The sequence below is a fragment of the Mesitornis unicolor genome, unplaced genomic scaffold (genome assembly GCF_000695765.1).
Source record: "Mesitornis unicolor isolate BGI_N332 unplaced genomic scaffold, ASM69576v1 scaffold7554, whole genome shotgun sequence".
Classification (NCBI taxonomy): domain Eukaryota; kingdom Metazoa; phylum Chordata; class Aves; order Mesitornithiformes; family Mesitornithidae; genus Mesitornis; species Mesitornis unicolor.
The window spans coordinates 39,541-59,476 of NW_010179512.1; the positions used below are offsets into that span (position 1 = coordinate 39,541).

Below are 19,936 nucleotides of genomic sequence, written 5' to 3' on the forward strand. Positions count from 1 at the left end.
AAAACTGAGCTTACTGAGACATGGGAACTCTTGGCCTTTCCGCAAGAAACGTCGTGGTGGCGTTGTGATTTTTTCAAGAATTGAGAGATTTATTGTTTTAATGACAGCATGGGTGTTTTTAATTTTTAATTTAATACAAAACTTTAAACAGCATTACTGGGAAAAAGGGGAATATTTAACTTTTTGAGGATTTTTTGATGTTGAAAAGATGAATATCTTACGTCCTTGCAAGTGTGGCTTTTTCTTCAAGTCTGATTGTTTTCATCTTGGGAAATTTTAAACCTTCAAGGATTTCACACTTCTCAGTTTCTTAATCTTTTTCAGTTGAATTAATTGCAAGACAATATCAGAGTTGGTATCCTTAAAATGTTAGGATGAGAAACATGTTTCACACACTTCTCTTTCTAATGAGGTAAAGAAAAAGAGACTTCTGCATTATGCCCACACTGAGCATCTGGGAGATCAGTGACAGGATCACCACATATTCATATTAAACAGCTGACATGCCAGTTAATATTAGATAAAGCTAAATGGGCTAAAAGGAAATGGATGCGCTTATCCTGATGCACTTGTCCTCAGAGATGTACTTGGCCTCCAGTGAGGTAAAGCAGCTTTGCAGTGTCTTTTTATTTTAAAAAGGTTGTATTGGTTACCAACTGATACAGATTGTAGAAAAACCCTGATTTTTCTCCTCATCCTCTTCTCTTGGGCAAATGATACGTGAAAGATAGCAGCAGCGATTCAATTTACTATTTAGAAAGCATATTCTTTCAAGCCTTCCCAGGCGAATGAAAGCCCTTTGAGAAAAACCTCGTCAAAGGTTTTAGCAGTCTTGACTTCTCCACCCCGTACACCAACTCTGCACAACTTAAGCATTCAAATGGAAACCTTTGAGAGTACATAAAGCTTTAAGCCACGAGTACTCCCTGTGCTGGAGGGGCTTTTTTTCAAGTAGTAGTTCAAGGTTACTGTCTTGGTCAGAACATTTTGACCACAAGCACAGTCTAGAGAAAAGCGAAGGGAATGGTTCGTACCCTGTGGTTTGAGTTACACAGCAGTTAGCTCGTGAACCAAAATGCGTCATTACTATCATCTAGTTAGTGTTATCATGAAAACTGTCAGATTTAAATGCTTAAGAGAGCTCTTGTAACTGTTGCCATGGTAATATCAGAACGGCAACGTGGTAGTTTTCATCCATATCCTATGTTCAGTTAAATTCCTTTGCAGTCATTTAGCTGTGAAAGGAAGGTACCCTATTGTACCAGGATAGATTTCTTTTGAGTTAACCAGACACAGATAAGGACTGGAATTAACTCTTCCTTTGAAAACTAAATGTAAATCCTGATGCAAGTGATCTAGCTTTCTTTGCTTTTGCCTGGACTGTGTGCCACCAGTCCTATAAGTAAAATACTCTGTGGAGTGACTGACCTGCTGTTCATGCCATCATGCCTTGTCTTGTAATTACTTTGGTTCAGAGCATAATAAAAAGCATGCAGTGCAATCACAAACTGAAAATTTTGTTAGAAGCATGGATTTACCTCATAGATTATTGTTTTTCTGGAAAAGAAGTGCAAATACCACTAGAAATTCATATACCACTCTAATTTGGCCTCACTTGTCATGCTTTCCCTTGCCACTGAGCCTGCCCTATATTTTTTTAACCTGCACGGTGTTGATCAGTTGCTGCATTTTTAGGTTCACTCTTCTGTTTTCTGACAGTCAAGAGTTTTTCCCTACCTGACCTCCTGTAAGAAGTTTTTCTCCACAGCCCTCCCACAGCCTCCTGCCCCGGAAAGCCTTTGACTTGGCTCTTGCCATGGGTACAGAGAAGAGACGACGTTCTCTCTGCTCTGACCTACATTTTCCCGGTGCAGCACTGCATCGCTGGCAGTGCAGCATCCCTGCCTCCCTCCTTCCCTTGCGCTCCCCTTGCAAAGCAGAGCAGGAGGAGGGAGGCAGGACTGGATGGGCTGGAGGTGTCATCTGTAGTAATACAACAACTGCTGTGGCTATTAGGTGTGATCTGCAATCCGAAATTACTGTGGTCAGCAAGGGTGAGACTGCATGCCACCTGAATCACATGCTGTTTTGGAAGACGATCTGAAATTTAAAAGGAAGATAATGCTCTTAAAATTTCATAGTTATAGTTATCATAGAGAAATTAAATAGTTGTCCAATATTTATTTTACCATATAGAATAAGGATTGAGAAATTAGTTTTAAAAATTGAAAGATATGTAAACAACCACTGATGCTTTTGCAAGTCAGCCTGTTTTTGCTAATGACACAAATATAAGAAGTAGTAACTGCTATATTAGCATCTTCCCTCTCCCTTTCATCTCCTCCTAGAAGTTTTCACACATTGCAATGAGTATTCATTCAAGAGGTAAGATTTTCTTGCACTGTGGGATTGTGTATGTATTTTAGATTGAAGTATGACTGGGGATTGTGTTAACACTAGGAAAATTAGTAGGAATGGGGAGGCAGTCCAAAGCAATGGCTTCTAGATGCTTCCCTCCCCTCCAGTGCATGATTTAACAAGAATTTTGAGACAGCTAATGCATGTCTTAACATGATAATATATTCTGAAAATATTTTGTAAATATGGACTGACACATTTTATATTACTGCATCGCAAACAAAAGCAAATTTTAGATCACTACTCCAGTAAGCTTAACCTGGAAGACAATCTGTTTCATCTTTTCTCTGTCACTGCCATCAGATAATTTTCAATTTATAGGACATAAAGATAATTTATAACATTTAAGTGAAGATCTTAATGGACACTGAATTTTTCCTCTGAGTGACCACTGAGGCTTGGAAATATCTTCACCTGTAATTTTTTTCAGTCTAGAGCAGATTGTGAACTTCACCTGTGAAAAATGTGTCAATGACTGGGGGCGGGATCAGTTGCATTACTCTCAAACCTGTAGTTGCACATTTTTTGTGCTCAAATCTATTTGTGTGATCACCCACATCACCGATTTAACTGGAGATGTGAAAGAAACAGTTCAGTTAGTGAATTACATTTTTTTGTGGGACTTCATTTTGGTCATCTACTATCAATGTGTAAATCTTTAGTTGAAAGTTAAATAGTGGAAAAATAATCAAATTCAAATTTCTAGTCTTGTTACCAGGCTTCACTTTTCTAATTTTTTTCTTTGCCTTAATGATGGTACTGATGGTGTTGCATTTTTTTTCCTATAGTAAATCTTGAGTCATTACAACTTCTTGTATTTGTTTTCAATCTTGAAGCAGTCACACAGAGAAGTAAAAACTTTTAAAGCGAATGTACCAACCTCTACACCTCAAAGAGTAAACTAGTTCTTTTTGACTGCATTGCAGACATATTAGACTTTTAGATACAAGCTTATATCCTGTTGCTAATGAAAATGCATTTTTGTCTTGCTTTATGGGGAAAGGAAGTGAAAGAGTTGTGAAAGACTTTAATATAAATAATTATTGCGCTGTTTTTAACATGAACTGGTTTTATATTCTATTAGAGTGAGCAGATAGCTTAAACACAAGCTAGAAAAGAGTAAAAACATTCAGAGAATGGAATGTTGATCTTTGATTCTATAATTGCATATTTCATCATACAGCTTGTCCTTCCAGCTTCTGTAAGCTTTGTAATGAACTGTGCAAGAAAACAGTACTTGGATACAAAGGATTTAAGGAGCCTTTGGCTGTCTTGATAACTCAAAAATATTTCTAGAGCAGTTTCAACTTATACCCAAACATTATTACTAATTTTCAAAAATTGTTGGACTGTTAAAAGGGCATTAAAATGGCTTTTTATTTAACATCTCGTACTCCTCACTAGTATTTTCACTAGCGAGAAGTTCGATGTACTGAACTTGTAGGCATTCTGCTGTAATTCTGCCAAGCCCGGACAGATTGGCATCATGCTTGAGCTCCAAAGTGGAGTACCCAAGAGGTTGTTTGGCTGCCAAACTTTATGATACAAGTGCCAAACTATTTAAGGTTTAGTTATTAAACTCTTGGACTGTACCCAGAAGCCAGTAACAGCATTTTGAACTAGCCAGAGTTGGTAAAATCCAAGAGGAGTATATTACAGTCTAGCTTGAGAAGTGCTGAAGGCAGAGAACAGCGTTGAAGTCCTCTCCAAAAGGATGGACTGTGTTCTTGGCCAGCATTACTCTGAGAGAGGCCACTTACAGGCTTGTACATATTCCAGAGCTGAATACCCTTGAGCTGGCTCTCAACACTCAGTTGTCTAAAACTTGAACCTGTTGTCTAAAGCTTGCCTATAGTTAAATTAAGCCAAGTGGCTTTCAGCTGGGGTGTTAACTGTGGCCTGTGTTAGCTGGAAGGAAGCAGACAGGTTGAGCGGGAAGAAAACTACAAATGGTGTTGAAAGAACACTCCTGAAGACTTTTTCTAATGCAGCTTGTCTCTGTGCATTACATGAATACCAGTAGTCATCACCAAACCTAAGTGGTGCACTTTAAATTCTGTTCTGCAGAGAGTTACTCTTTTTACACACATCTACTTTTCCCAGAAATGGACATTTCTGCAATTTGAGATATCTTGGAAATGCACAAATCTATAATTATCATACCTTGGATGTAGCAGATGACAAAATTTAGTGGAGGATTATGGGGGGAAAAGAAAAGGTGACAAGCAAATTCCCATACCCACCTTCAGTAAATCTTCTAGCGTTTTTGAAGAGGGCTTGTCCAGTGTGATACAGCCTGTTCATGTGTATATGATCCTGCATACATGCAGCCTTAGGGCTGCTGAAAGTGCTCAGTAATATGATTTGTCTTTTAATAAAAAGAAAAACAACAACCTGCTGTGATCTCCGTATTGTGTGTGACATGAAAACTAGCCTCTAAGAACTAGGGAACACTGGAAAAGTCAGGACATTCTAAAGCTAGAAATTGATTTGTTGCTGAGCAGCTTTCCCATAAAAAGTGAAGTCTGAAGACCATAAATATAATAAATTTTATTAAATAACAAAAGTACATCAAATATTTGTATTTCATCCAATTAAAAAGTCCCAGTTAAACAGAAAACTAATCACAGTTCCATCGTTTGCTGCTAAGTCAGAGGTGGGTATTGCTTACCCTGGCACTGTGTCAAACAGTAATAATCTGAATCTGATACAACTCTGCTGTAACTTGGAAAATAAGCTTTAAAATTCTGTTTGTTAGAAAACTGGAAATGTGTAAATAGATTTAACCTACTTCTCACAATTTCAGCAGTATGTGTTGTGGCTTTAATTTTTAAAATTGCTTAATTTTGTTCTCACCCATATTGCTATCTGAAACTCTCAATCTTATTACGACTTAGTCCTTTCCACCTGTAAAGTAATGTGTGTGGCTTAACTTTCCATAGCAGACAAATTTTCCTTTGGCTAATCCTTTTTTTTTTTTTTTTTAATTTTAATTCTTTTTTGGTCAGGCAGGAAAGAGCAAAATCAACAAAGATTTGATTGGTTTTTCTCCCTCTTTCCACAAAATGGAACATTTTCAAGACTGTGGTGAAGGTCTTGGAAGTTCCATTTTGCATTTGTGATCAGCCTTTGAGTTACCTTGGAGTTATCTGAGGAAATCAATAGCAGGTTCAATGAATTTGCATAAAGATGCCGAGATGACTGTTACTTGACACCCCATTTATAGGAGCTCGCCCTGTGACTTCTAGAGAATTAAGTAACTTTTAGTCAGCTCCTTGAGGAGAAGCTCATCGAATCTGCAGTTGAATCTAGAACACTGCTTGTGTTTCTGAAGGTGATGTACAAAGCAGCAGTCTTCTGAAATTGTTTTTAATTTTCCTGTCTTTCCTAACCAAAATAAGCAACCTTCCCAAAACTGGCCCTACTTTAAGGGAGTACTTTCTTAGTGTTTTAAAGTTCGTTGGTAGTGTCTCACTGAATTGTAACTGTGATGTTGCTAGTATTGTACATTAAGGAAGCATATAATCATTTTAATGTGGTATTTGAAGGTAAAACTATCTGCCCTTTGTGCATTTTCTTAGTTTTTCATTTTATAGCAATTCTAGATAAAAAGAAATCATTAGAGTGAAGAGATCTAGAGCTATGAATGCATTTTTTAAAATAAAATTTTAGGGTGGAAAATATGCTCAATTATATTTTATTGGCACATAAATCAGCAATTGTACCACCAAAGTGTGCATGCTTATTATTGCACATTAACACAAAAATTCTTTATATACCATCTTCTTTTTTCCGCAAATTTGCTGGGAAAACCTTTTGGTTATAGTTTCATAATGGTAGTGTTATCAAGAACTATACTTCTTTTAACTTAAAAAAATAATTTTCAGACTCCACTATGTGATGGGGATCAACTAAAGGCTGTCCCATTGAGCTCATCCATTTTCACTGTACATGCGTTCAGCGGTATTTACAAATTGCACATGGAGTACGTTTGCCAGAGGGAGCGTTGTCCTTCTAGTGCAGTTTGCGGTGGCGATACCTGCCTGCCTTTTCTTTCGCTGCATTTGCACAGGCATTGTGCTTATTTTGTTGTAAGTGGTTCCAGTATTTGATCAGTTCGCTAGGTTGGAACTGATGGGAGGTAATTAGGTGGCTATATTTACAGCTGGAGTAAGAAACTCGCCAGTGATTGAAGACAAACTCATTGGGTGGAGGCATAGGGTCAATTCGCAGCTTGGCAAGACAGATCCCCACATACACATCCTCTAAATGTAAACGTCTGATACTTAAGGAGACTTTAAAGATTTTTTCTGCTAAATCTCCAGAAAAAACGTAACCAGTTCCAGAGCAGAATACAGGGTAACGTTCACTTGGATACAAATCGGGTGGCATATACCACTTACTATCCTTGTTCCTATTGGGTGCATAACCTCTCATTAAATAACCTGTGAAATACTTGTGCCTTGGAGGAAGTTCTGGTTTCAGAAGCTTGTGTATTAAATATTCAGTGTTGACAAACATATCACTGTCAGTTTTCATAACATATGGAACGTGTGGACAATAAGATGCAACCCAGTTCATTCCCATCAGAGTTTTAATGGTTAAATTGTAGTAGGTGTCTAAGTATTCTTGTTGAATGATGTCATGGTATTGTCTGCTTTCCTCCAGTATGGTACGCTGGAGGTACCCATTTATCTTGATGCTTAACCCCAGCAAAAAAATACGAACAATTTGGATGCCAGGTGTCAGACTTTCATTACCCCAAGTCTGTCGAATAGCTTGTCTAGCTTCCACCTGGCCTGGCTCTGCAGCTATGAGCAATATTAGAAAAGGGGTCTTCTCCTGGCACTTCTCAGGCTCGTTGATGATGTACTTGAAATGATAAGACGTCGAATGCCCAGTACCTTTCTCGTTGTAAATACTTCCATTGGCGCTGAGGGTATTTTCCAAACCAGTTACTCCTTGTAGTGTCAAATCCGTGTTATTTGAATTGGTGACCGTTTGAGGCCTGAGCGTCTGAGGTACGGCGTCTTTCCACACGTTCCGTAGAGAGCTGTGGTTTGTCTCGCTTTTTGTAGATCTAAATCCTCGTATAGTGTAAGCCATGGGATTTTCTTTGAATCCAGCCCTACCTGGCAGCCAGTCGTGATGATTAAAAAACAGAAACATAGCAAAAAGAAATACAAGAGAGATCAGGCCGATGAGATGGGTGCGAAACAGAGACCTTTTGGTATTCCAGGTCATCTTTGCAAAGCAGCAGTGTCGTCTTCGCCACTGAAGCATGTTGTAAGAATCCAGTGATGGAATATGAGACAATGGCCAAGGAAAATTCTATTCCGGTTGCTTCTGAATCCACTACTATTCTTTGGTATTCATTTTCTTTTGTTCATGTTGAGTAATTGTCTGCAAATGGCTCAGTCTGGAAAGATTTAAAAAAAGAAAATGAGAAATCTTTAATTTTGCACACTGATAATATAAATGGTTACAATGAGAAACTAGATATAAACATAAAGTTGAGTTCAATTTTTAAAACAAACAAACCAGCCCATGTTACTATAAACAAGGTTTGACTTATGCTAAAAGCCAGCCTTGTTTTATGATTAAAGTTGACGTGATTTGTTGGCTTTTAAAAATGCTTTTTTTGATGGTAGGAGTTTTGACAAACATCTTAGGTACCAAAGATAAAAAGGGAGAGAAAAATAAATTGATCATGTTAGCAGAAAAGGTGTGAAGTAGTTGTAAATAGCTTCGTGTCTACTGACTGTGAAATCCTTGTACAGTGTCTGAGGACTGAATGAAAAGGCCATGGTACCAGATGGAAGGTTTATTGGCATTAATTAAAATTGATTTGACATGCAGAGGCTAGTACGGCTCGCAGTTTAAAAACCCTTTTTGTAAAACGGTCATGTATCGGTGGTGGGACAGACGGCGCAAGGTTGATTATGGCAGAGTTGTGTTAGTCACAGTACACTGCTTGGCGTGTTTCCACTGGCCCTGGCCGTGTTCAGAAAGTCAATGAGAAGATGCACCTGTCAAAATTAATTTTCAGGGTCCAGTAACCTCACTGCACAGCCCTCAGATGGTAATGCAAGATAACATTTTCGGTCACCTTTCAAGCACCTTTAACCTTCTGCTCTGCAATGAAAGAAAATATTGAATGGAACACTTGGCTGTTGTGCCAGGCCCATATCCCGTTGGTGTAAAATTAAGCTGTTGATTATTAAGAGGTAGAGATCTTGGGTAAATGTTGATATTAACTGGAAGTAAAATTCCCCAGCACTAAGTTTCTGGCAAACTGTCTGATTAACATAATTTTTAGTTCTATGAATTTATATATAACTACTATACTTCTGGTATCGTACAGAAATGTCAGGTATTGTTACCAGCAGCTGTAACTCTAGGAGAAAGTGCCAAAGTAGTCTGTACTTCATTTTCTCTGGAATTTTTTTCATATTCAGGAGCAGAGTCAATATGGCAGCTTCATGATGCTGCATATTAAAAGCTGATCACATCATCTCGTAAATGAGCCTTTCACTGCATAGTAGCAATTCGTCTGTGATTTTCAATTTGCTCTAATTTATTTCTGGGCTCTAGGGTTTTGTATAGGAGAAAGGATGACGGTTACAAGGATCCACAGAAATGCTATTTCTAATATAAATGTGTAATTTTTTAATTGCGTTACTATCTTCTAGAACCAATATTTGGATTAATTTCTGCATTTAGAAACTAAGTGGCCTGTTATATGGGAAATTAGAGGATTTTACAGTGTAAGGTAGTAACCTAACATGAGATGGCAGTTGAATAATGTATTATTAAGTTGCATGTATGGTACTTAACATTCAATCTGCCTAGTTCCTGGAAGGGAAAATTTGTATTTCAGAAGGGTAGGGAGAGATGTATAACTAAGCTTTATTTTAATTACTGTATGTCAGTTTACATATAAACAAAATAACGTGTGTGCAGAAGATTCCTCATTCGCAGTATTTGGAAGCCAGGGGGAAGTAGCGTTGCACCGGGTCGGGATTGTCTCTCTCGCCAACCTCCACCAGGAGGAGCAAGGAAGTGGGGATTTTAGCTGGGGCTGGTGACAGTGTGAACGGACCTGAAAGGGCCACACTGCTCCGTAATTCTCTTTCTGAAATAGTAAAATATTTGCCTGGTGATCTATTAAGCACTTCCTTGTCGTTGTGCTGTTGGGAATTTTGTTCTCCAGCTCACTGAGAGTATTTCTGATATTTTTTTTTAACTGCTTGGGACTGATGCCACTTACTGGAGACTGAGCTACCTTTCTAAAAATTATTTTCCAGTCTACAGCTGTTAAACGTGTGTGTAAAAAGTATGTAGCTTGCAAATTAACTTGAAATTCCACACTGCTGCTTTTATGCTGCTTTAACTCTGACATTATCCTTATGTAGAAGAAAATAAGCCCCAAGTGTAGAAGACTTGTGCTTGTCTGACCACTTGCACCTGCTTTTGCATGCTTAGAAAATAAAAGCCTGCCTTCAAAACTAATAATTCTTAGTTTCTTTGCAGTGTGCAGTGCATTTGAAATGAACAGTCCGCTATTTGGGAAGAATACCTCTGCGTAAGCAAACATAAATATCACTTCAAAGGATACCCTAGATCTCAGGGAAACTAACTGTTTAATACCAGTTTGGAGGTCAGTAGTGGGAGTATTTAATTATTGTTCCATGGCCTGTGTATGCAGTTTAGGAAGACAGTCAAAACCAGAATTTCACGCATGTAAAGTAACAACTATAATTCGGATTAATTTTGTCACACTGAATTATTCTGCTTCTGGAACTACAGTCATTAGATGCAAATACTTCAGCAAATCTGCAGTGCACTACTAATCTGTGTTTGATTTTAACTGAGGTAGTGTTTTGTTTTGCACCTATTTTCCTACAGCAATAGGTGAAAGTTAGAATCAAGTTATGTAAATATTTGTGTAAACTGAGAACTGTTTTCTGGTGCTGTCTTTCCATGATGCACTGAGAAAGTGTCCCAGAAAAGGCAGTTGTAATGGCTGAAACCTTATTTATTTATTTTTTTAAATTAAAGTAAGTTTTACAGTGAGGGACAGGACTAGAATCATAAGACATTTAAAGAGTTATTTCTCACTTACATATTTCCTTGATTTTTTTCAAGGTGAGAGTTTCGTAGAAAATCTTCAATCTCTTCCCTTTAAAAAGGCATTGTATGAACAGAAGAAGGACCCACATCTATTGCTCAGCTTCATAAAACTATTGACTTGAAAAAAATAACTATCTCATTTTCTTTGTAATTCAGGTGTAAAACGCTTCAAAATATACCGTGGGTGTTTTAACATTTGAAATACAGCAATAGCACCTCTGAAAAAAATACTACAAGTTAGCATGCATTGTTTAAAAATCATGTAAACAACTGTCAATAGATATTAAAACACCATCAAATACTATCATAGAAATATTATTTTCTGTGTCTTTAATTAGAGTTAGAGCATTGCTGCTTTTGCCCAAATATTTAAATTTTCATTTCACAGAAGGCTTGTGAACAGGCACCAACCATTGGCAGTAGATAAGAAAACCCAAGTATAGCAGAAGGTCTCTATACAATCACCTTGTTCTCCGGAAGTGTGTTGTTGCATGTAACTCTGCAGTTTGAAGATATGATTTATAATAGTCCTACTTCATTTTTGGCACTTGACTGTGCAGTCACTGATGCATTATCAAATGCCAAATATATAAACTGGGAATGCCTCTTGAATTTTTATGTGGTCTGTGCTCTGCTGGTGTTTCGGTTCCTTGTACTTTCAGTTCTGTTCTATAATTATAGCTTTGCAGATTGAAGCATTCGGCTTCCTATTCACACGTCCTGGATTTTCATATTTTGATTAGCTGTGTGGGCAAACTCTTTAATTAGAGGGAAGAGTTCAAAAGGCAGCCTGACTTGATATTCTGATAAACAGCAGCAGCAGTTGCATATTGGGCCTCACGTAATGTGCCTGAGTTCACTTACAAACTGCGTTAATCTTTTGCACAAAACAGTGCTCGGGGTGAGGTTTGTTGTGCAGGTTTTTAAATGTCAGACACGAAAGTCCCACCACTAGCAAGGCATGCTTCTGCATTTGTTGCCTGAGGGTACAGTTTTTTGTTGTAAAAGTTCTGGAAAGTGACTCTACCTTCTAAAATGTCTCAAAAGTAATCTGAGGCTGGTTACTGTTGTGTGCTGCATCCTTAGGTATGTGAACTCTTTTTCCAGTTGCAGTTGTTTTATTGCATGTTTAGCATTGCCTTGGGCAAGGAAAGCACATTTGTATCGACAGTTTAATGATTTATTATAGCTTATTGGTAGATTCTGCAGGTAGGCACATCCTTTCTGTGTTGTATTAAATTACTATAGATTTAGGTCTTAAATTTGTATTGCAAATATTCATCTTTTTTGTTTGCCACTGGTGATAAGTATTGAAATTTCCACAGGAAATAGAAATGAATGGCAATTAGATGGAATGTCATTCTACAATCCAAGTTAAACAGCCAGTGTTTTCATATTAAACAAAAATTGTAATGAAGGCATGAGATAAGTGACGTGCTCACCATTTTGAGTGTGTAGTGTTTGAAGGTTTTCTTTTGGGATGTCAGGGGAGCCTGATGTTACTTGTAAAATGTGGTGCCTGATTGCACTGCTGATGGCTTAAATCATGTCCAGTCTTTTGCACACTCTCAGTTTATGCTTGGCTGATATTAGCCTGATGACATTTTGCTTGTGTTTCAGGTGGGAAAAAGCAAGTGTAAAAAGGTCTGAAGATACTTTTAAGATAATGTAATTTGACTGTGTGGTCTGTTTTGATGGTCCAGTGGTCTCAGTGTGTCACATCATGGCCATTTTACCAGTGCTGGAAGATTGCTTCAGATAAAGATTAATTCTGACCTAGTTTGAGAGGATTTCTAATTGGATTTTTTTCTGTATTGGAGGGCTTGGAGTTTTTAATTTCTCAGTTAAAAGCAATCATTACAGTAGCAACATTATCCCTTTAATCCCTCCTTTCTAGCCACACCGAGCCTGTGCAGACTGAAAGCAGTGCCTTTAGTGAGTGTAAGGTAGTGACATTGTGCTGTGGGAGAGGCAAACCTGCTCCAATTCTTTCTCCCTGTTCAAAGAGGTGTTATCTCGGGGCTCTGCAAATTAGGAACGATCGTTATCTGTAATGGCTGAAAAGGTAACAGACAACCGAATGAATATCACACACAAGGATTTGACATACCTTCCTTGGTCAGGCCATTTATGGTGCGAGGATTATACCCACAGAAAATAGTTTTGGCACACCATCACTTCAGCAAAAAAGATGCTATCGAACATGCGCACATCCCCCAACAGCCTGCTTCCTGCGATTGCTTTTCACGGTATCCAATCTGTCCATCTGTCTGCTCGTTGCTGCGTTACCTTCCTCGCTCATAAGTGTTGTCCTTGTCTTGGGGCTTTTTGTTCATCCTTCACACAAAAGGACAGTAGTTCTCCTTTCTGTTCTGAGCGGGGCTGTCTGGCGTTCGCGGCCGATGTATCGGAGCTTTTACATCTGGCGTTTCCCTTGTCGGACAATGCAGTGCTGTGTTTTCTTCTCCCCAGTATCCATATTTCTAATGGTAATGTTAGCAGAGAGTGCTAGCGCTGTAGTGGTTCAGTTGCCATCGGTAATAGGATTTCCCTCTATTCCTTCCTTCATTGTTGCTAGGCAGTAATAGAAATGGGTTTGAGCTGTTTTAACTGAGGATTCCGGTCTATAAAATCCATTCCGTAGTTCTTCAGCTGCTGCACAGGCAGGCAGCAGTTTAAATGTGGGCTTTGACAGATGCTGTCTTCTGACAGAGCAGAATTGAACGTCATTGCTTGGCTGAACCCCACGTGATTGTTTGCATTCATTTTGACTAAATCCAACGGCAGCCAGAAAGCTTTACAGGCTCTTGCTCCTGTTTGATAAATGATACGTACTCAGTTCGAGCACAGCGATAGGTGAATAGTATAAAAACTGTATGATTATTAAATGAATGATTGAGGGGTTTTTCAAATTGTTTTCACTTTTTCTTGACACTGTAACTTATGATTCTCTGGGGGATTTTTAGTGCTAGATGTGCTATTCCCGTATTCCAAAAGCTGTTCTGCTGTGCAAAGGAATTATAAGCATTTAAATACCGAAGCTTGATTTAACCCATTTGCCTCTCTTCAAGTAGAAATCTTTTGTGCCTTTATGTGAAAGGAAATATGTATTTCTTTGCCTGTACTTCTTTTACACATGCGTACTCTATAAAAGCTGCTTTTTGTAATCTTTGGTTAGTCAATTATCTAGACAACACTAATGTATAAGCACATGCTGTTAAGCTGCCTTTCTGCTGTTAATGCGTTTCTGCCTTCATAAAGGTCGAAGTCCGGTATTGCAGAATTGGGGGCACTTTATTTCAATTATTGATGGATCTAAAAAGTCTTTTTTTTTGTTACACACATACTTATAATATAGAGTTTGTCTTTCTGGTCCTAATTGTGTTCCTTTCATTTCTGTCCTTTCAATGACTGGCCCTTCTGTGCTGAAGCATCCTAGTATATTTACTATATTTTATAAATAAAATATCATGATGGATAACTCTGAAAATAGAAAACTACTGACATACTTAAGGAAGTATTTATTAGTCACTGGTTTTGTCCACTCTATTTTGAAAAGTTGATGACTAGTTCTTTAGACTTTTTTTTCCCTAGCCAAAGGATAAAGAAAATACAATTGCTCTATTATGTGGTTATCTCTGATTAGTAGGACTGGGGGTAGGTTCGTCCTTTACTGGAAAATAAAGCTTCCCCAGACAGCCAGTGTGTTTTAGTATTCTAGATGCATATTCTGATAATTTACTGAAACATAATCAAATTTATATCCTCCTAAGTAAATTGCCTACGTACACTGACTTTCTCTATTAATCTAGTCTTGTTTCTAATGTATGTATTTTGTATCCTAATGACAATTTCCACAAATCCTATGATCCCATTTGAGGACATTTGAGAAGCATGAGCATATTCCCTAAATATTAATTATAAACGTAACATGTATATCAGTAGAGACGTATATCTCCTCCACTCCAAAAATTTTGTATTTAAATAGTGGAGAGGGGTCAGCAGGGTGGTGGAGCAGGAGAGGAGAGACCTGAGTCCAGCGCCATTTACTATTCTGGGACATTTATGAATAATTGAGAGTCTGCGCTCGGAAAGGTTGCGTGTGTGCTCAGTCTACTGAATTTTCCACTTAAACACACGAATCTTTCTTATCCTTACCCTATATACTATACAGAACTTTATATCATCTATTGCTGTATGTATACAAACATGTGACAGTTTGGCTAGGGCTGTTGTCAATTTACTGCATTCTGTGCTCCAAGTAGGAAATAAAATGAGATATTCCTGTAGATAATTTACCTGTGTTAATTTACATAGAAGCAATAATGTGTTTTTTTTAAATACCAGCATATAGATCTGTCTCTGATTTTTGAATTTTCAGGTAAGACACATAACATTGTATTTGGGAAACAAGTCTAAATCTCAACAGAATAGTTATTAGAATCCATAGTGTTTCAACTTTATTTATTTACTACTGTTTTGCTACACCTGAAGTATATCTCCAGAGGTCTGAGTTTTATGTGGTATGTTTACATGCTGGGATGGGCAGAGCTGTTCTTACTTTTCTGTAAAAGCTCATTGGTAACTATTAAAGGTACAAAAATCCCAAGGGCCATTTGTTATAAATGGAATCTGTTTCAGAGTAAATTTAGAAGGGAACAGACATCATCTTTGTCTTTTAATTATGTGACCATATCACTTGTGCGTAGCTCGTAAAATTCAGGCAGAGCTGTTGCCTCTTGATAAGTATAAAATTTGTCATCTTGCCATGTGAAAAAATTGAATATTGAATTCTTAAATACAAAGATGAGCAATTGCTTTTGTTCACTCCTTCTTTGCTTTTAAAGGATGAGCAAGTCTGCTAATCTTACAGAAAACTAGGGGAAAGCTTTTACTTTTCTACTACTTTCTGTCTGGGTGTGACTGATGTAACTTCAGAGAGACAAAGTTTCAGGAAGACCTTCTTTTTCTTTTATACTACTTTCTTTTTTACTACTTTTATATGATACTCTGTGTTTCTGGATATTTCAGGAGGGCAGAGCTTGCTTTGTACTGGAAATATGACCTGAAGGTTTTAGTAATCTTGCTGGGCTGGAGGTTGGAGTGAGCTCTGTTTCAACTAAATCTCACTGCGAAGGGTCAGTGGACTGCTTGTTCTTGATCCAGGGAGTAGTATGTTCTGTAATGTTACTATGGTTACGTCTTAAATTAGAAGCCGCAATGTTAGTGTTGGAAATGCTGCCATCTATTAAGACAAAGAAAGAGTTACTCTGATGTGAAGATGTGCAGCCTGTGTGCAAGGAACACTACGGGGTTACTGTGGCCAGTGAAAGCTTGGCTGTGCAGCGAGTTCTGCAAAGCCAGAAGCAGATGCAAGGAGACAGAAAAGATGTCAACTTAGAACAACCTGTGCATGTGGCACCTGTGAACTGAGCAAAATGTACTTACGCGAAACAAAGGTGTGCGGGTTTGGAATATTTTCTTCAAAAAACTTAAAGAAGTTCCTACATGTAATTTTTGGAAGATATCAGCAGAATCTTGTCTAACTGGTTTTAAAATAAATCAGACCCTAAGGTTGAGCCATTAAATAAATTTCTGTCGTGACAATGTTAACAGAAGTCTCTCAAATCAACGTAGAGTGGTGGCAATACTCAGGTGTGTACTGCTTGGTAATTTTCTGCCTGGTGGCCATGAGTTTTATGGAAGTTAAACCAAATACGTACGTCATAGCTGACCTGTCAGCTGAATGGTCCCGTACGGATTGTGCTTTGTGGATACTGCATGAATACTTTGCAAAGTTTATTCCATTTTATTTTAGTAAAATGTAGTATTATTTCAGCTGTAATGTGTCAAAAACGTTTTAAGTGACAGTTCATAATGATTAATGGCAACGTTTTCAAGCTTGATTATTTTTGCTTTTTAACTTTATTTTTTCCATCTGGAAACGGTTAATACAGAATGTCATAAAGGCTGTTTTAGTTTTTTGTGTTAAGAATTACACACATGGCCAGTGGCTCTTCTTCTCTTTGCTTCAAAAAGAACACACCTCCAATACGTCATGTGGAGTGGAGAGGGTTGGAGAGTATTTGTAATTTGCTTGGCTGCTTTGTGATCCCAGCACATTTCTTAACTATCACAAGCGTGTTTGTAAGGGAATGAAAAATAGCAGTCTGGAAATGACCACGAGTGTCAGTATTGCCTGCCTTATTTTCATTAGTAGATCTTCACCATTGCTTAGCTAGTTGTGAAACCCAGCTTATGCTTGCTGTTTTTCTTATAAATGGTCAAGGTTTTGCACTCTATTCTAATCATGCCCAAGCCATAAACTTAGTGATTGCATTAACCGTTGCATGTCTTAAATTTAAAACGTAAATACAACAATATAGATCTATCTGTAATGGTGATATAACTAGAAAAGGCTTCCAGTTATTCAGAAACATGCATGGTTTTGTTTGCTAATCAGTAGTTGATTCAGTAAGGAATATAAGCATGTCCCCTAATTTTGCAAAGCTGTGAGAAAGAGAGAAAAGACCAAGTGATCTTTTCAGGTCAGGAGGGCGCTTCTTACTCTGCCTGCCTTAGGAAACATTTCATGGGGATGCTTCATAATTCTAAAGCTTGTATTTATTTTTTTTTTGAGTAAACTGACATTCTAGGAATCCAACTGGAATTCAATCCATTCTCCTATTGCAGCTTCCTTTGAGGAACACAGGTTTGGAGTGCTTCAAAGTTCACTTGAAAAGCCAAAATACAAAATGTTTTTGGTCTGCTTAATTTTCGTTCCGGTTTTGTGTGTTATGCAAATTTCGTGTATTGGACTACTGTCCAAACATGTTTCTGTCCTCAGTAATGTGGTGTTTGCTTTATCACATCCTCTTTCTTATCTGTATTCTGTTTTTTTGTCTTCCACCAGGCTTTGCATCCAATTATTGCTGATCCAAAGTGCTAAATGCAGACCTATTTTTTTTTCCAGGGGATGGACAACATAATTTCATTTGTATTGTGCAATATTTTTGGTTGTGTGGTTCTCCCTCATGAACTGACAATCCAGTGCCAGCGGTAATATTTTCTGCCTGTCACAAGTGTCCCTTTTGCATTCTGAGAAGAGCAGGGACTTTATGAAGCTTTGATTCAGCACAGCAGGGGAGAGAAGGCTAACCAGCAGAAGTAGCAAACGTTCACAGGCAGTTTTAAAGAACAACTGTGGAAAACACTTGTTTTTCTCCACCTTATAGCTTGTCTCATTTCACCTGCCTGCACTATATAATCGGGTTCCCCTTAACACCCCTCCTCACGCCCCCAGCATGAGAATTTGAAATGAAAACCTAAATTCTTTCAGAAAGTGACACTTTGGGGAAGAACTGATACTTCATATCAAATCTCTTAAAGCAGGAAGATGGCATCCTATGGGAGTTAATAGGCTACCAGCTCTTATGCCTGAGAAGGAAAAAGAGTTGTTCCAGCTGCTACCAGCCCCTTCTCTGCCCAGTTCCTTCCTACAACAGGCACAGAAAGACCCTTTTAAAACCCTTAGGCTGTCTTCAGGCTCTTGAGGCATCCAGTGCTTCTCTCCCAGCAATTTGAAGAGTCTTGGCCCACCAGGTTCATCACCAGGATGCAGACCCCTTGCCCAGCACTCAAACAGCTAGATGAGCTGGGGTTTTTTTTTGTGAGACTGATTAGGAGATTAGCAGCTCCAACTGTTCATCTGCTCACTAAATTTTTTCCTTATGTGTGTGATTTGTATGTGAACATGGAGGCATTTTGTTAGCCTTAAAAATTCCTAGTTTTGAAGTTGAAAGTGGTGATGCGGATATTTAGTTAATGTTAAATACTGTGAAATTGAAGAGGTAGACTTACAGAGCTGTCAGAATTTCATGTGTCTTAGGGCTGAGACCTGTATCGACTCTTTCTGTCTGCTGCAATTCTTCAGTAGCTTTAGTACATTACATTAATTCCTACCACTCTATCCTGTAGGTATCCTCTTTTACAACTAATTCTGTGGGACATGCAGCGATTACAACAGAAATAACAAAGGTTTAGCAAGTGTCTTAAATGCCTGAAGTCTTTTCTTCAAGCACAAATGCTTAAACTAGGAAAAAACAACAAAATCTGTGGAAAAATCCTTTCTCCAGTGAACCAAGAGGTTCCTTCCCTGTAATAAATTTAAGCGATATTTAGTTGATCTCCAACAGAATCTGGATCGTAACATGGAGAACATGTCCCCTTTTAAGAGCAGTTTCTTGCTGCCCTTTCTTTGACACATTGAGGGAACGAAAATTTCTCCACACTGCACACCCCTAGTTTAAAAGAACTACTTCAGCTTGGCCAGTCAGTTTCACGTACCTGTTTTTTCTTAATGTTGTGCTACGTTAATGATTCCTCAACTTGAAGTAGTTAATGAAGAGCTGCTTATAGTATGTGCTGAGTCTTATCATGTGGTGTACTTAATATCATTGAGCTGATTTCCAGTTATTTCAAAGTTAATTCTGTTTTGTAGCAAAAATCCTTCAGAGGTAAATGTTCATTTGTGTATGCTTCTGATGTACAAAGAAATCAAGTTACCATCTAGAATGACTTTACGTACACCTCATTGCCAGGTTGTCCTGCAGACTTTTTCTTTAACTCTTTTAAAATTCACATTAAACTTTAAATGATAGCCTTCCTGTAGTGACTGCTGAGGAAAAGGGAACTACGCTGTGGAAAATAATGCTTTTTGTATGAATAACTGTGTTCATAATTCCTTCTGTAATCTAAGATGCTAGATTAATTTTGTGAGCCTGAGGATATTTTTCACATAAATTGCTAATGTAGAGTCAGAGTCACCAGGACTCCTAGTCCTCAAATACATGATTTAGAGCAAGTCCCTAGAACTCAGTTTGTATTATGTTAATTGACAGAGAATATTGGTTGAGAACTAGAGAATTTTTATTCTTTTCTGCTGTCCTAAACTGTATTTCAAATTTAAACTTTGTTTTTTTTATTTTCTGCAGTTTAGTGGCTTCTAACAGAAGAAAAAAATCAGAGGTGGCTCTCTTGCATCTAGTCCATCTTGACATACTAAAAATCATTGATGCATACCGTAGGGTGGTATGTGTTTCATATGTGTTTCAAAAATACTGGTTATATTTAATGTAATAATTCTGTATTCATAAAATTTGGCCTAAAATGAAAGATTATATTTTCCTGTAATATGGAGGTATATATTCTTGTAATTCTTCATCAGCGTCTGCAAAGCTTTCTGTCACTGATCCGTTTTACTTAAGTAGAGTAAATTTATAGGGAGCATCTGTCATCTAAAAAAGGGAAAAACCTCTTAAGAGGATGACAGTTTTTTGTGCTTTTAAAAACTCCACAAATCTCATGACCTTGTATCATGGGTTGC

General features: G+C 37.8%; 2 protein-coding genes across 2 annotated transcripts in view; one reads left to right on the forward strand and one right to left on the reverse strand.

Moving 5' to 3' along the window:
• LOC104539321 (parafibromin) overlaps window positions 1–19,936 on the forward strand; it is a gene marked incomplete at its 5' end in the record, with an annotated part of 86,012 nt that overhangs the window by 31,371 nt on the left and 34,705 nt on the right. The window lies entirely within an intron of this gene.
• On the reverse strand, window positions 6,296–12,889 carry B3GALT2 (UDP-Gal:betaGlcNAc beta 1,3-galactosyltransferase, polypeptide 2). Its single transcript, XM_010182813.1, has 2 exons — window positions 12,662–12,889; window positions 6,296–7,837 (listed from the first exon to the last, which is right to left on the reverse strand). The coding sequence occupies exon 2, from the start codon at window positions 7,699–7,701 to the stop codon at window positions 6,433–6,435; it is 1,269 nt and encodes a 422-aa protein (XP_010181115.1). The 5' UTR covers window positions 7,702–7,837; window positions 12,662–12,889; the 3' UTR covers window positions 6,296–6,432.

Coding starts and splice junctions, on each gene's coding strand:
- B3GALT2 (XM_010182813.1), bottom strand. CDS start 7,701: ATGCTTCAGTGGCGAAGACGACACTGCTGCTTTGCAAAGATGACCTGG.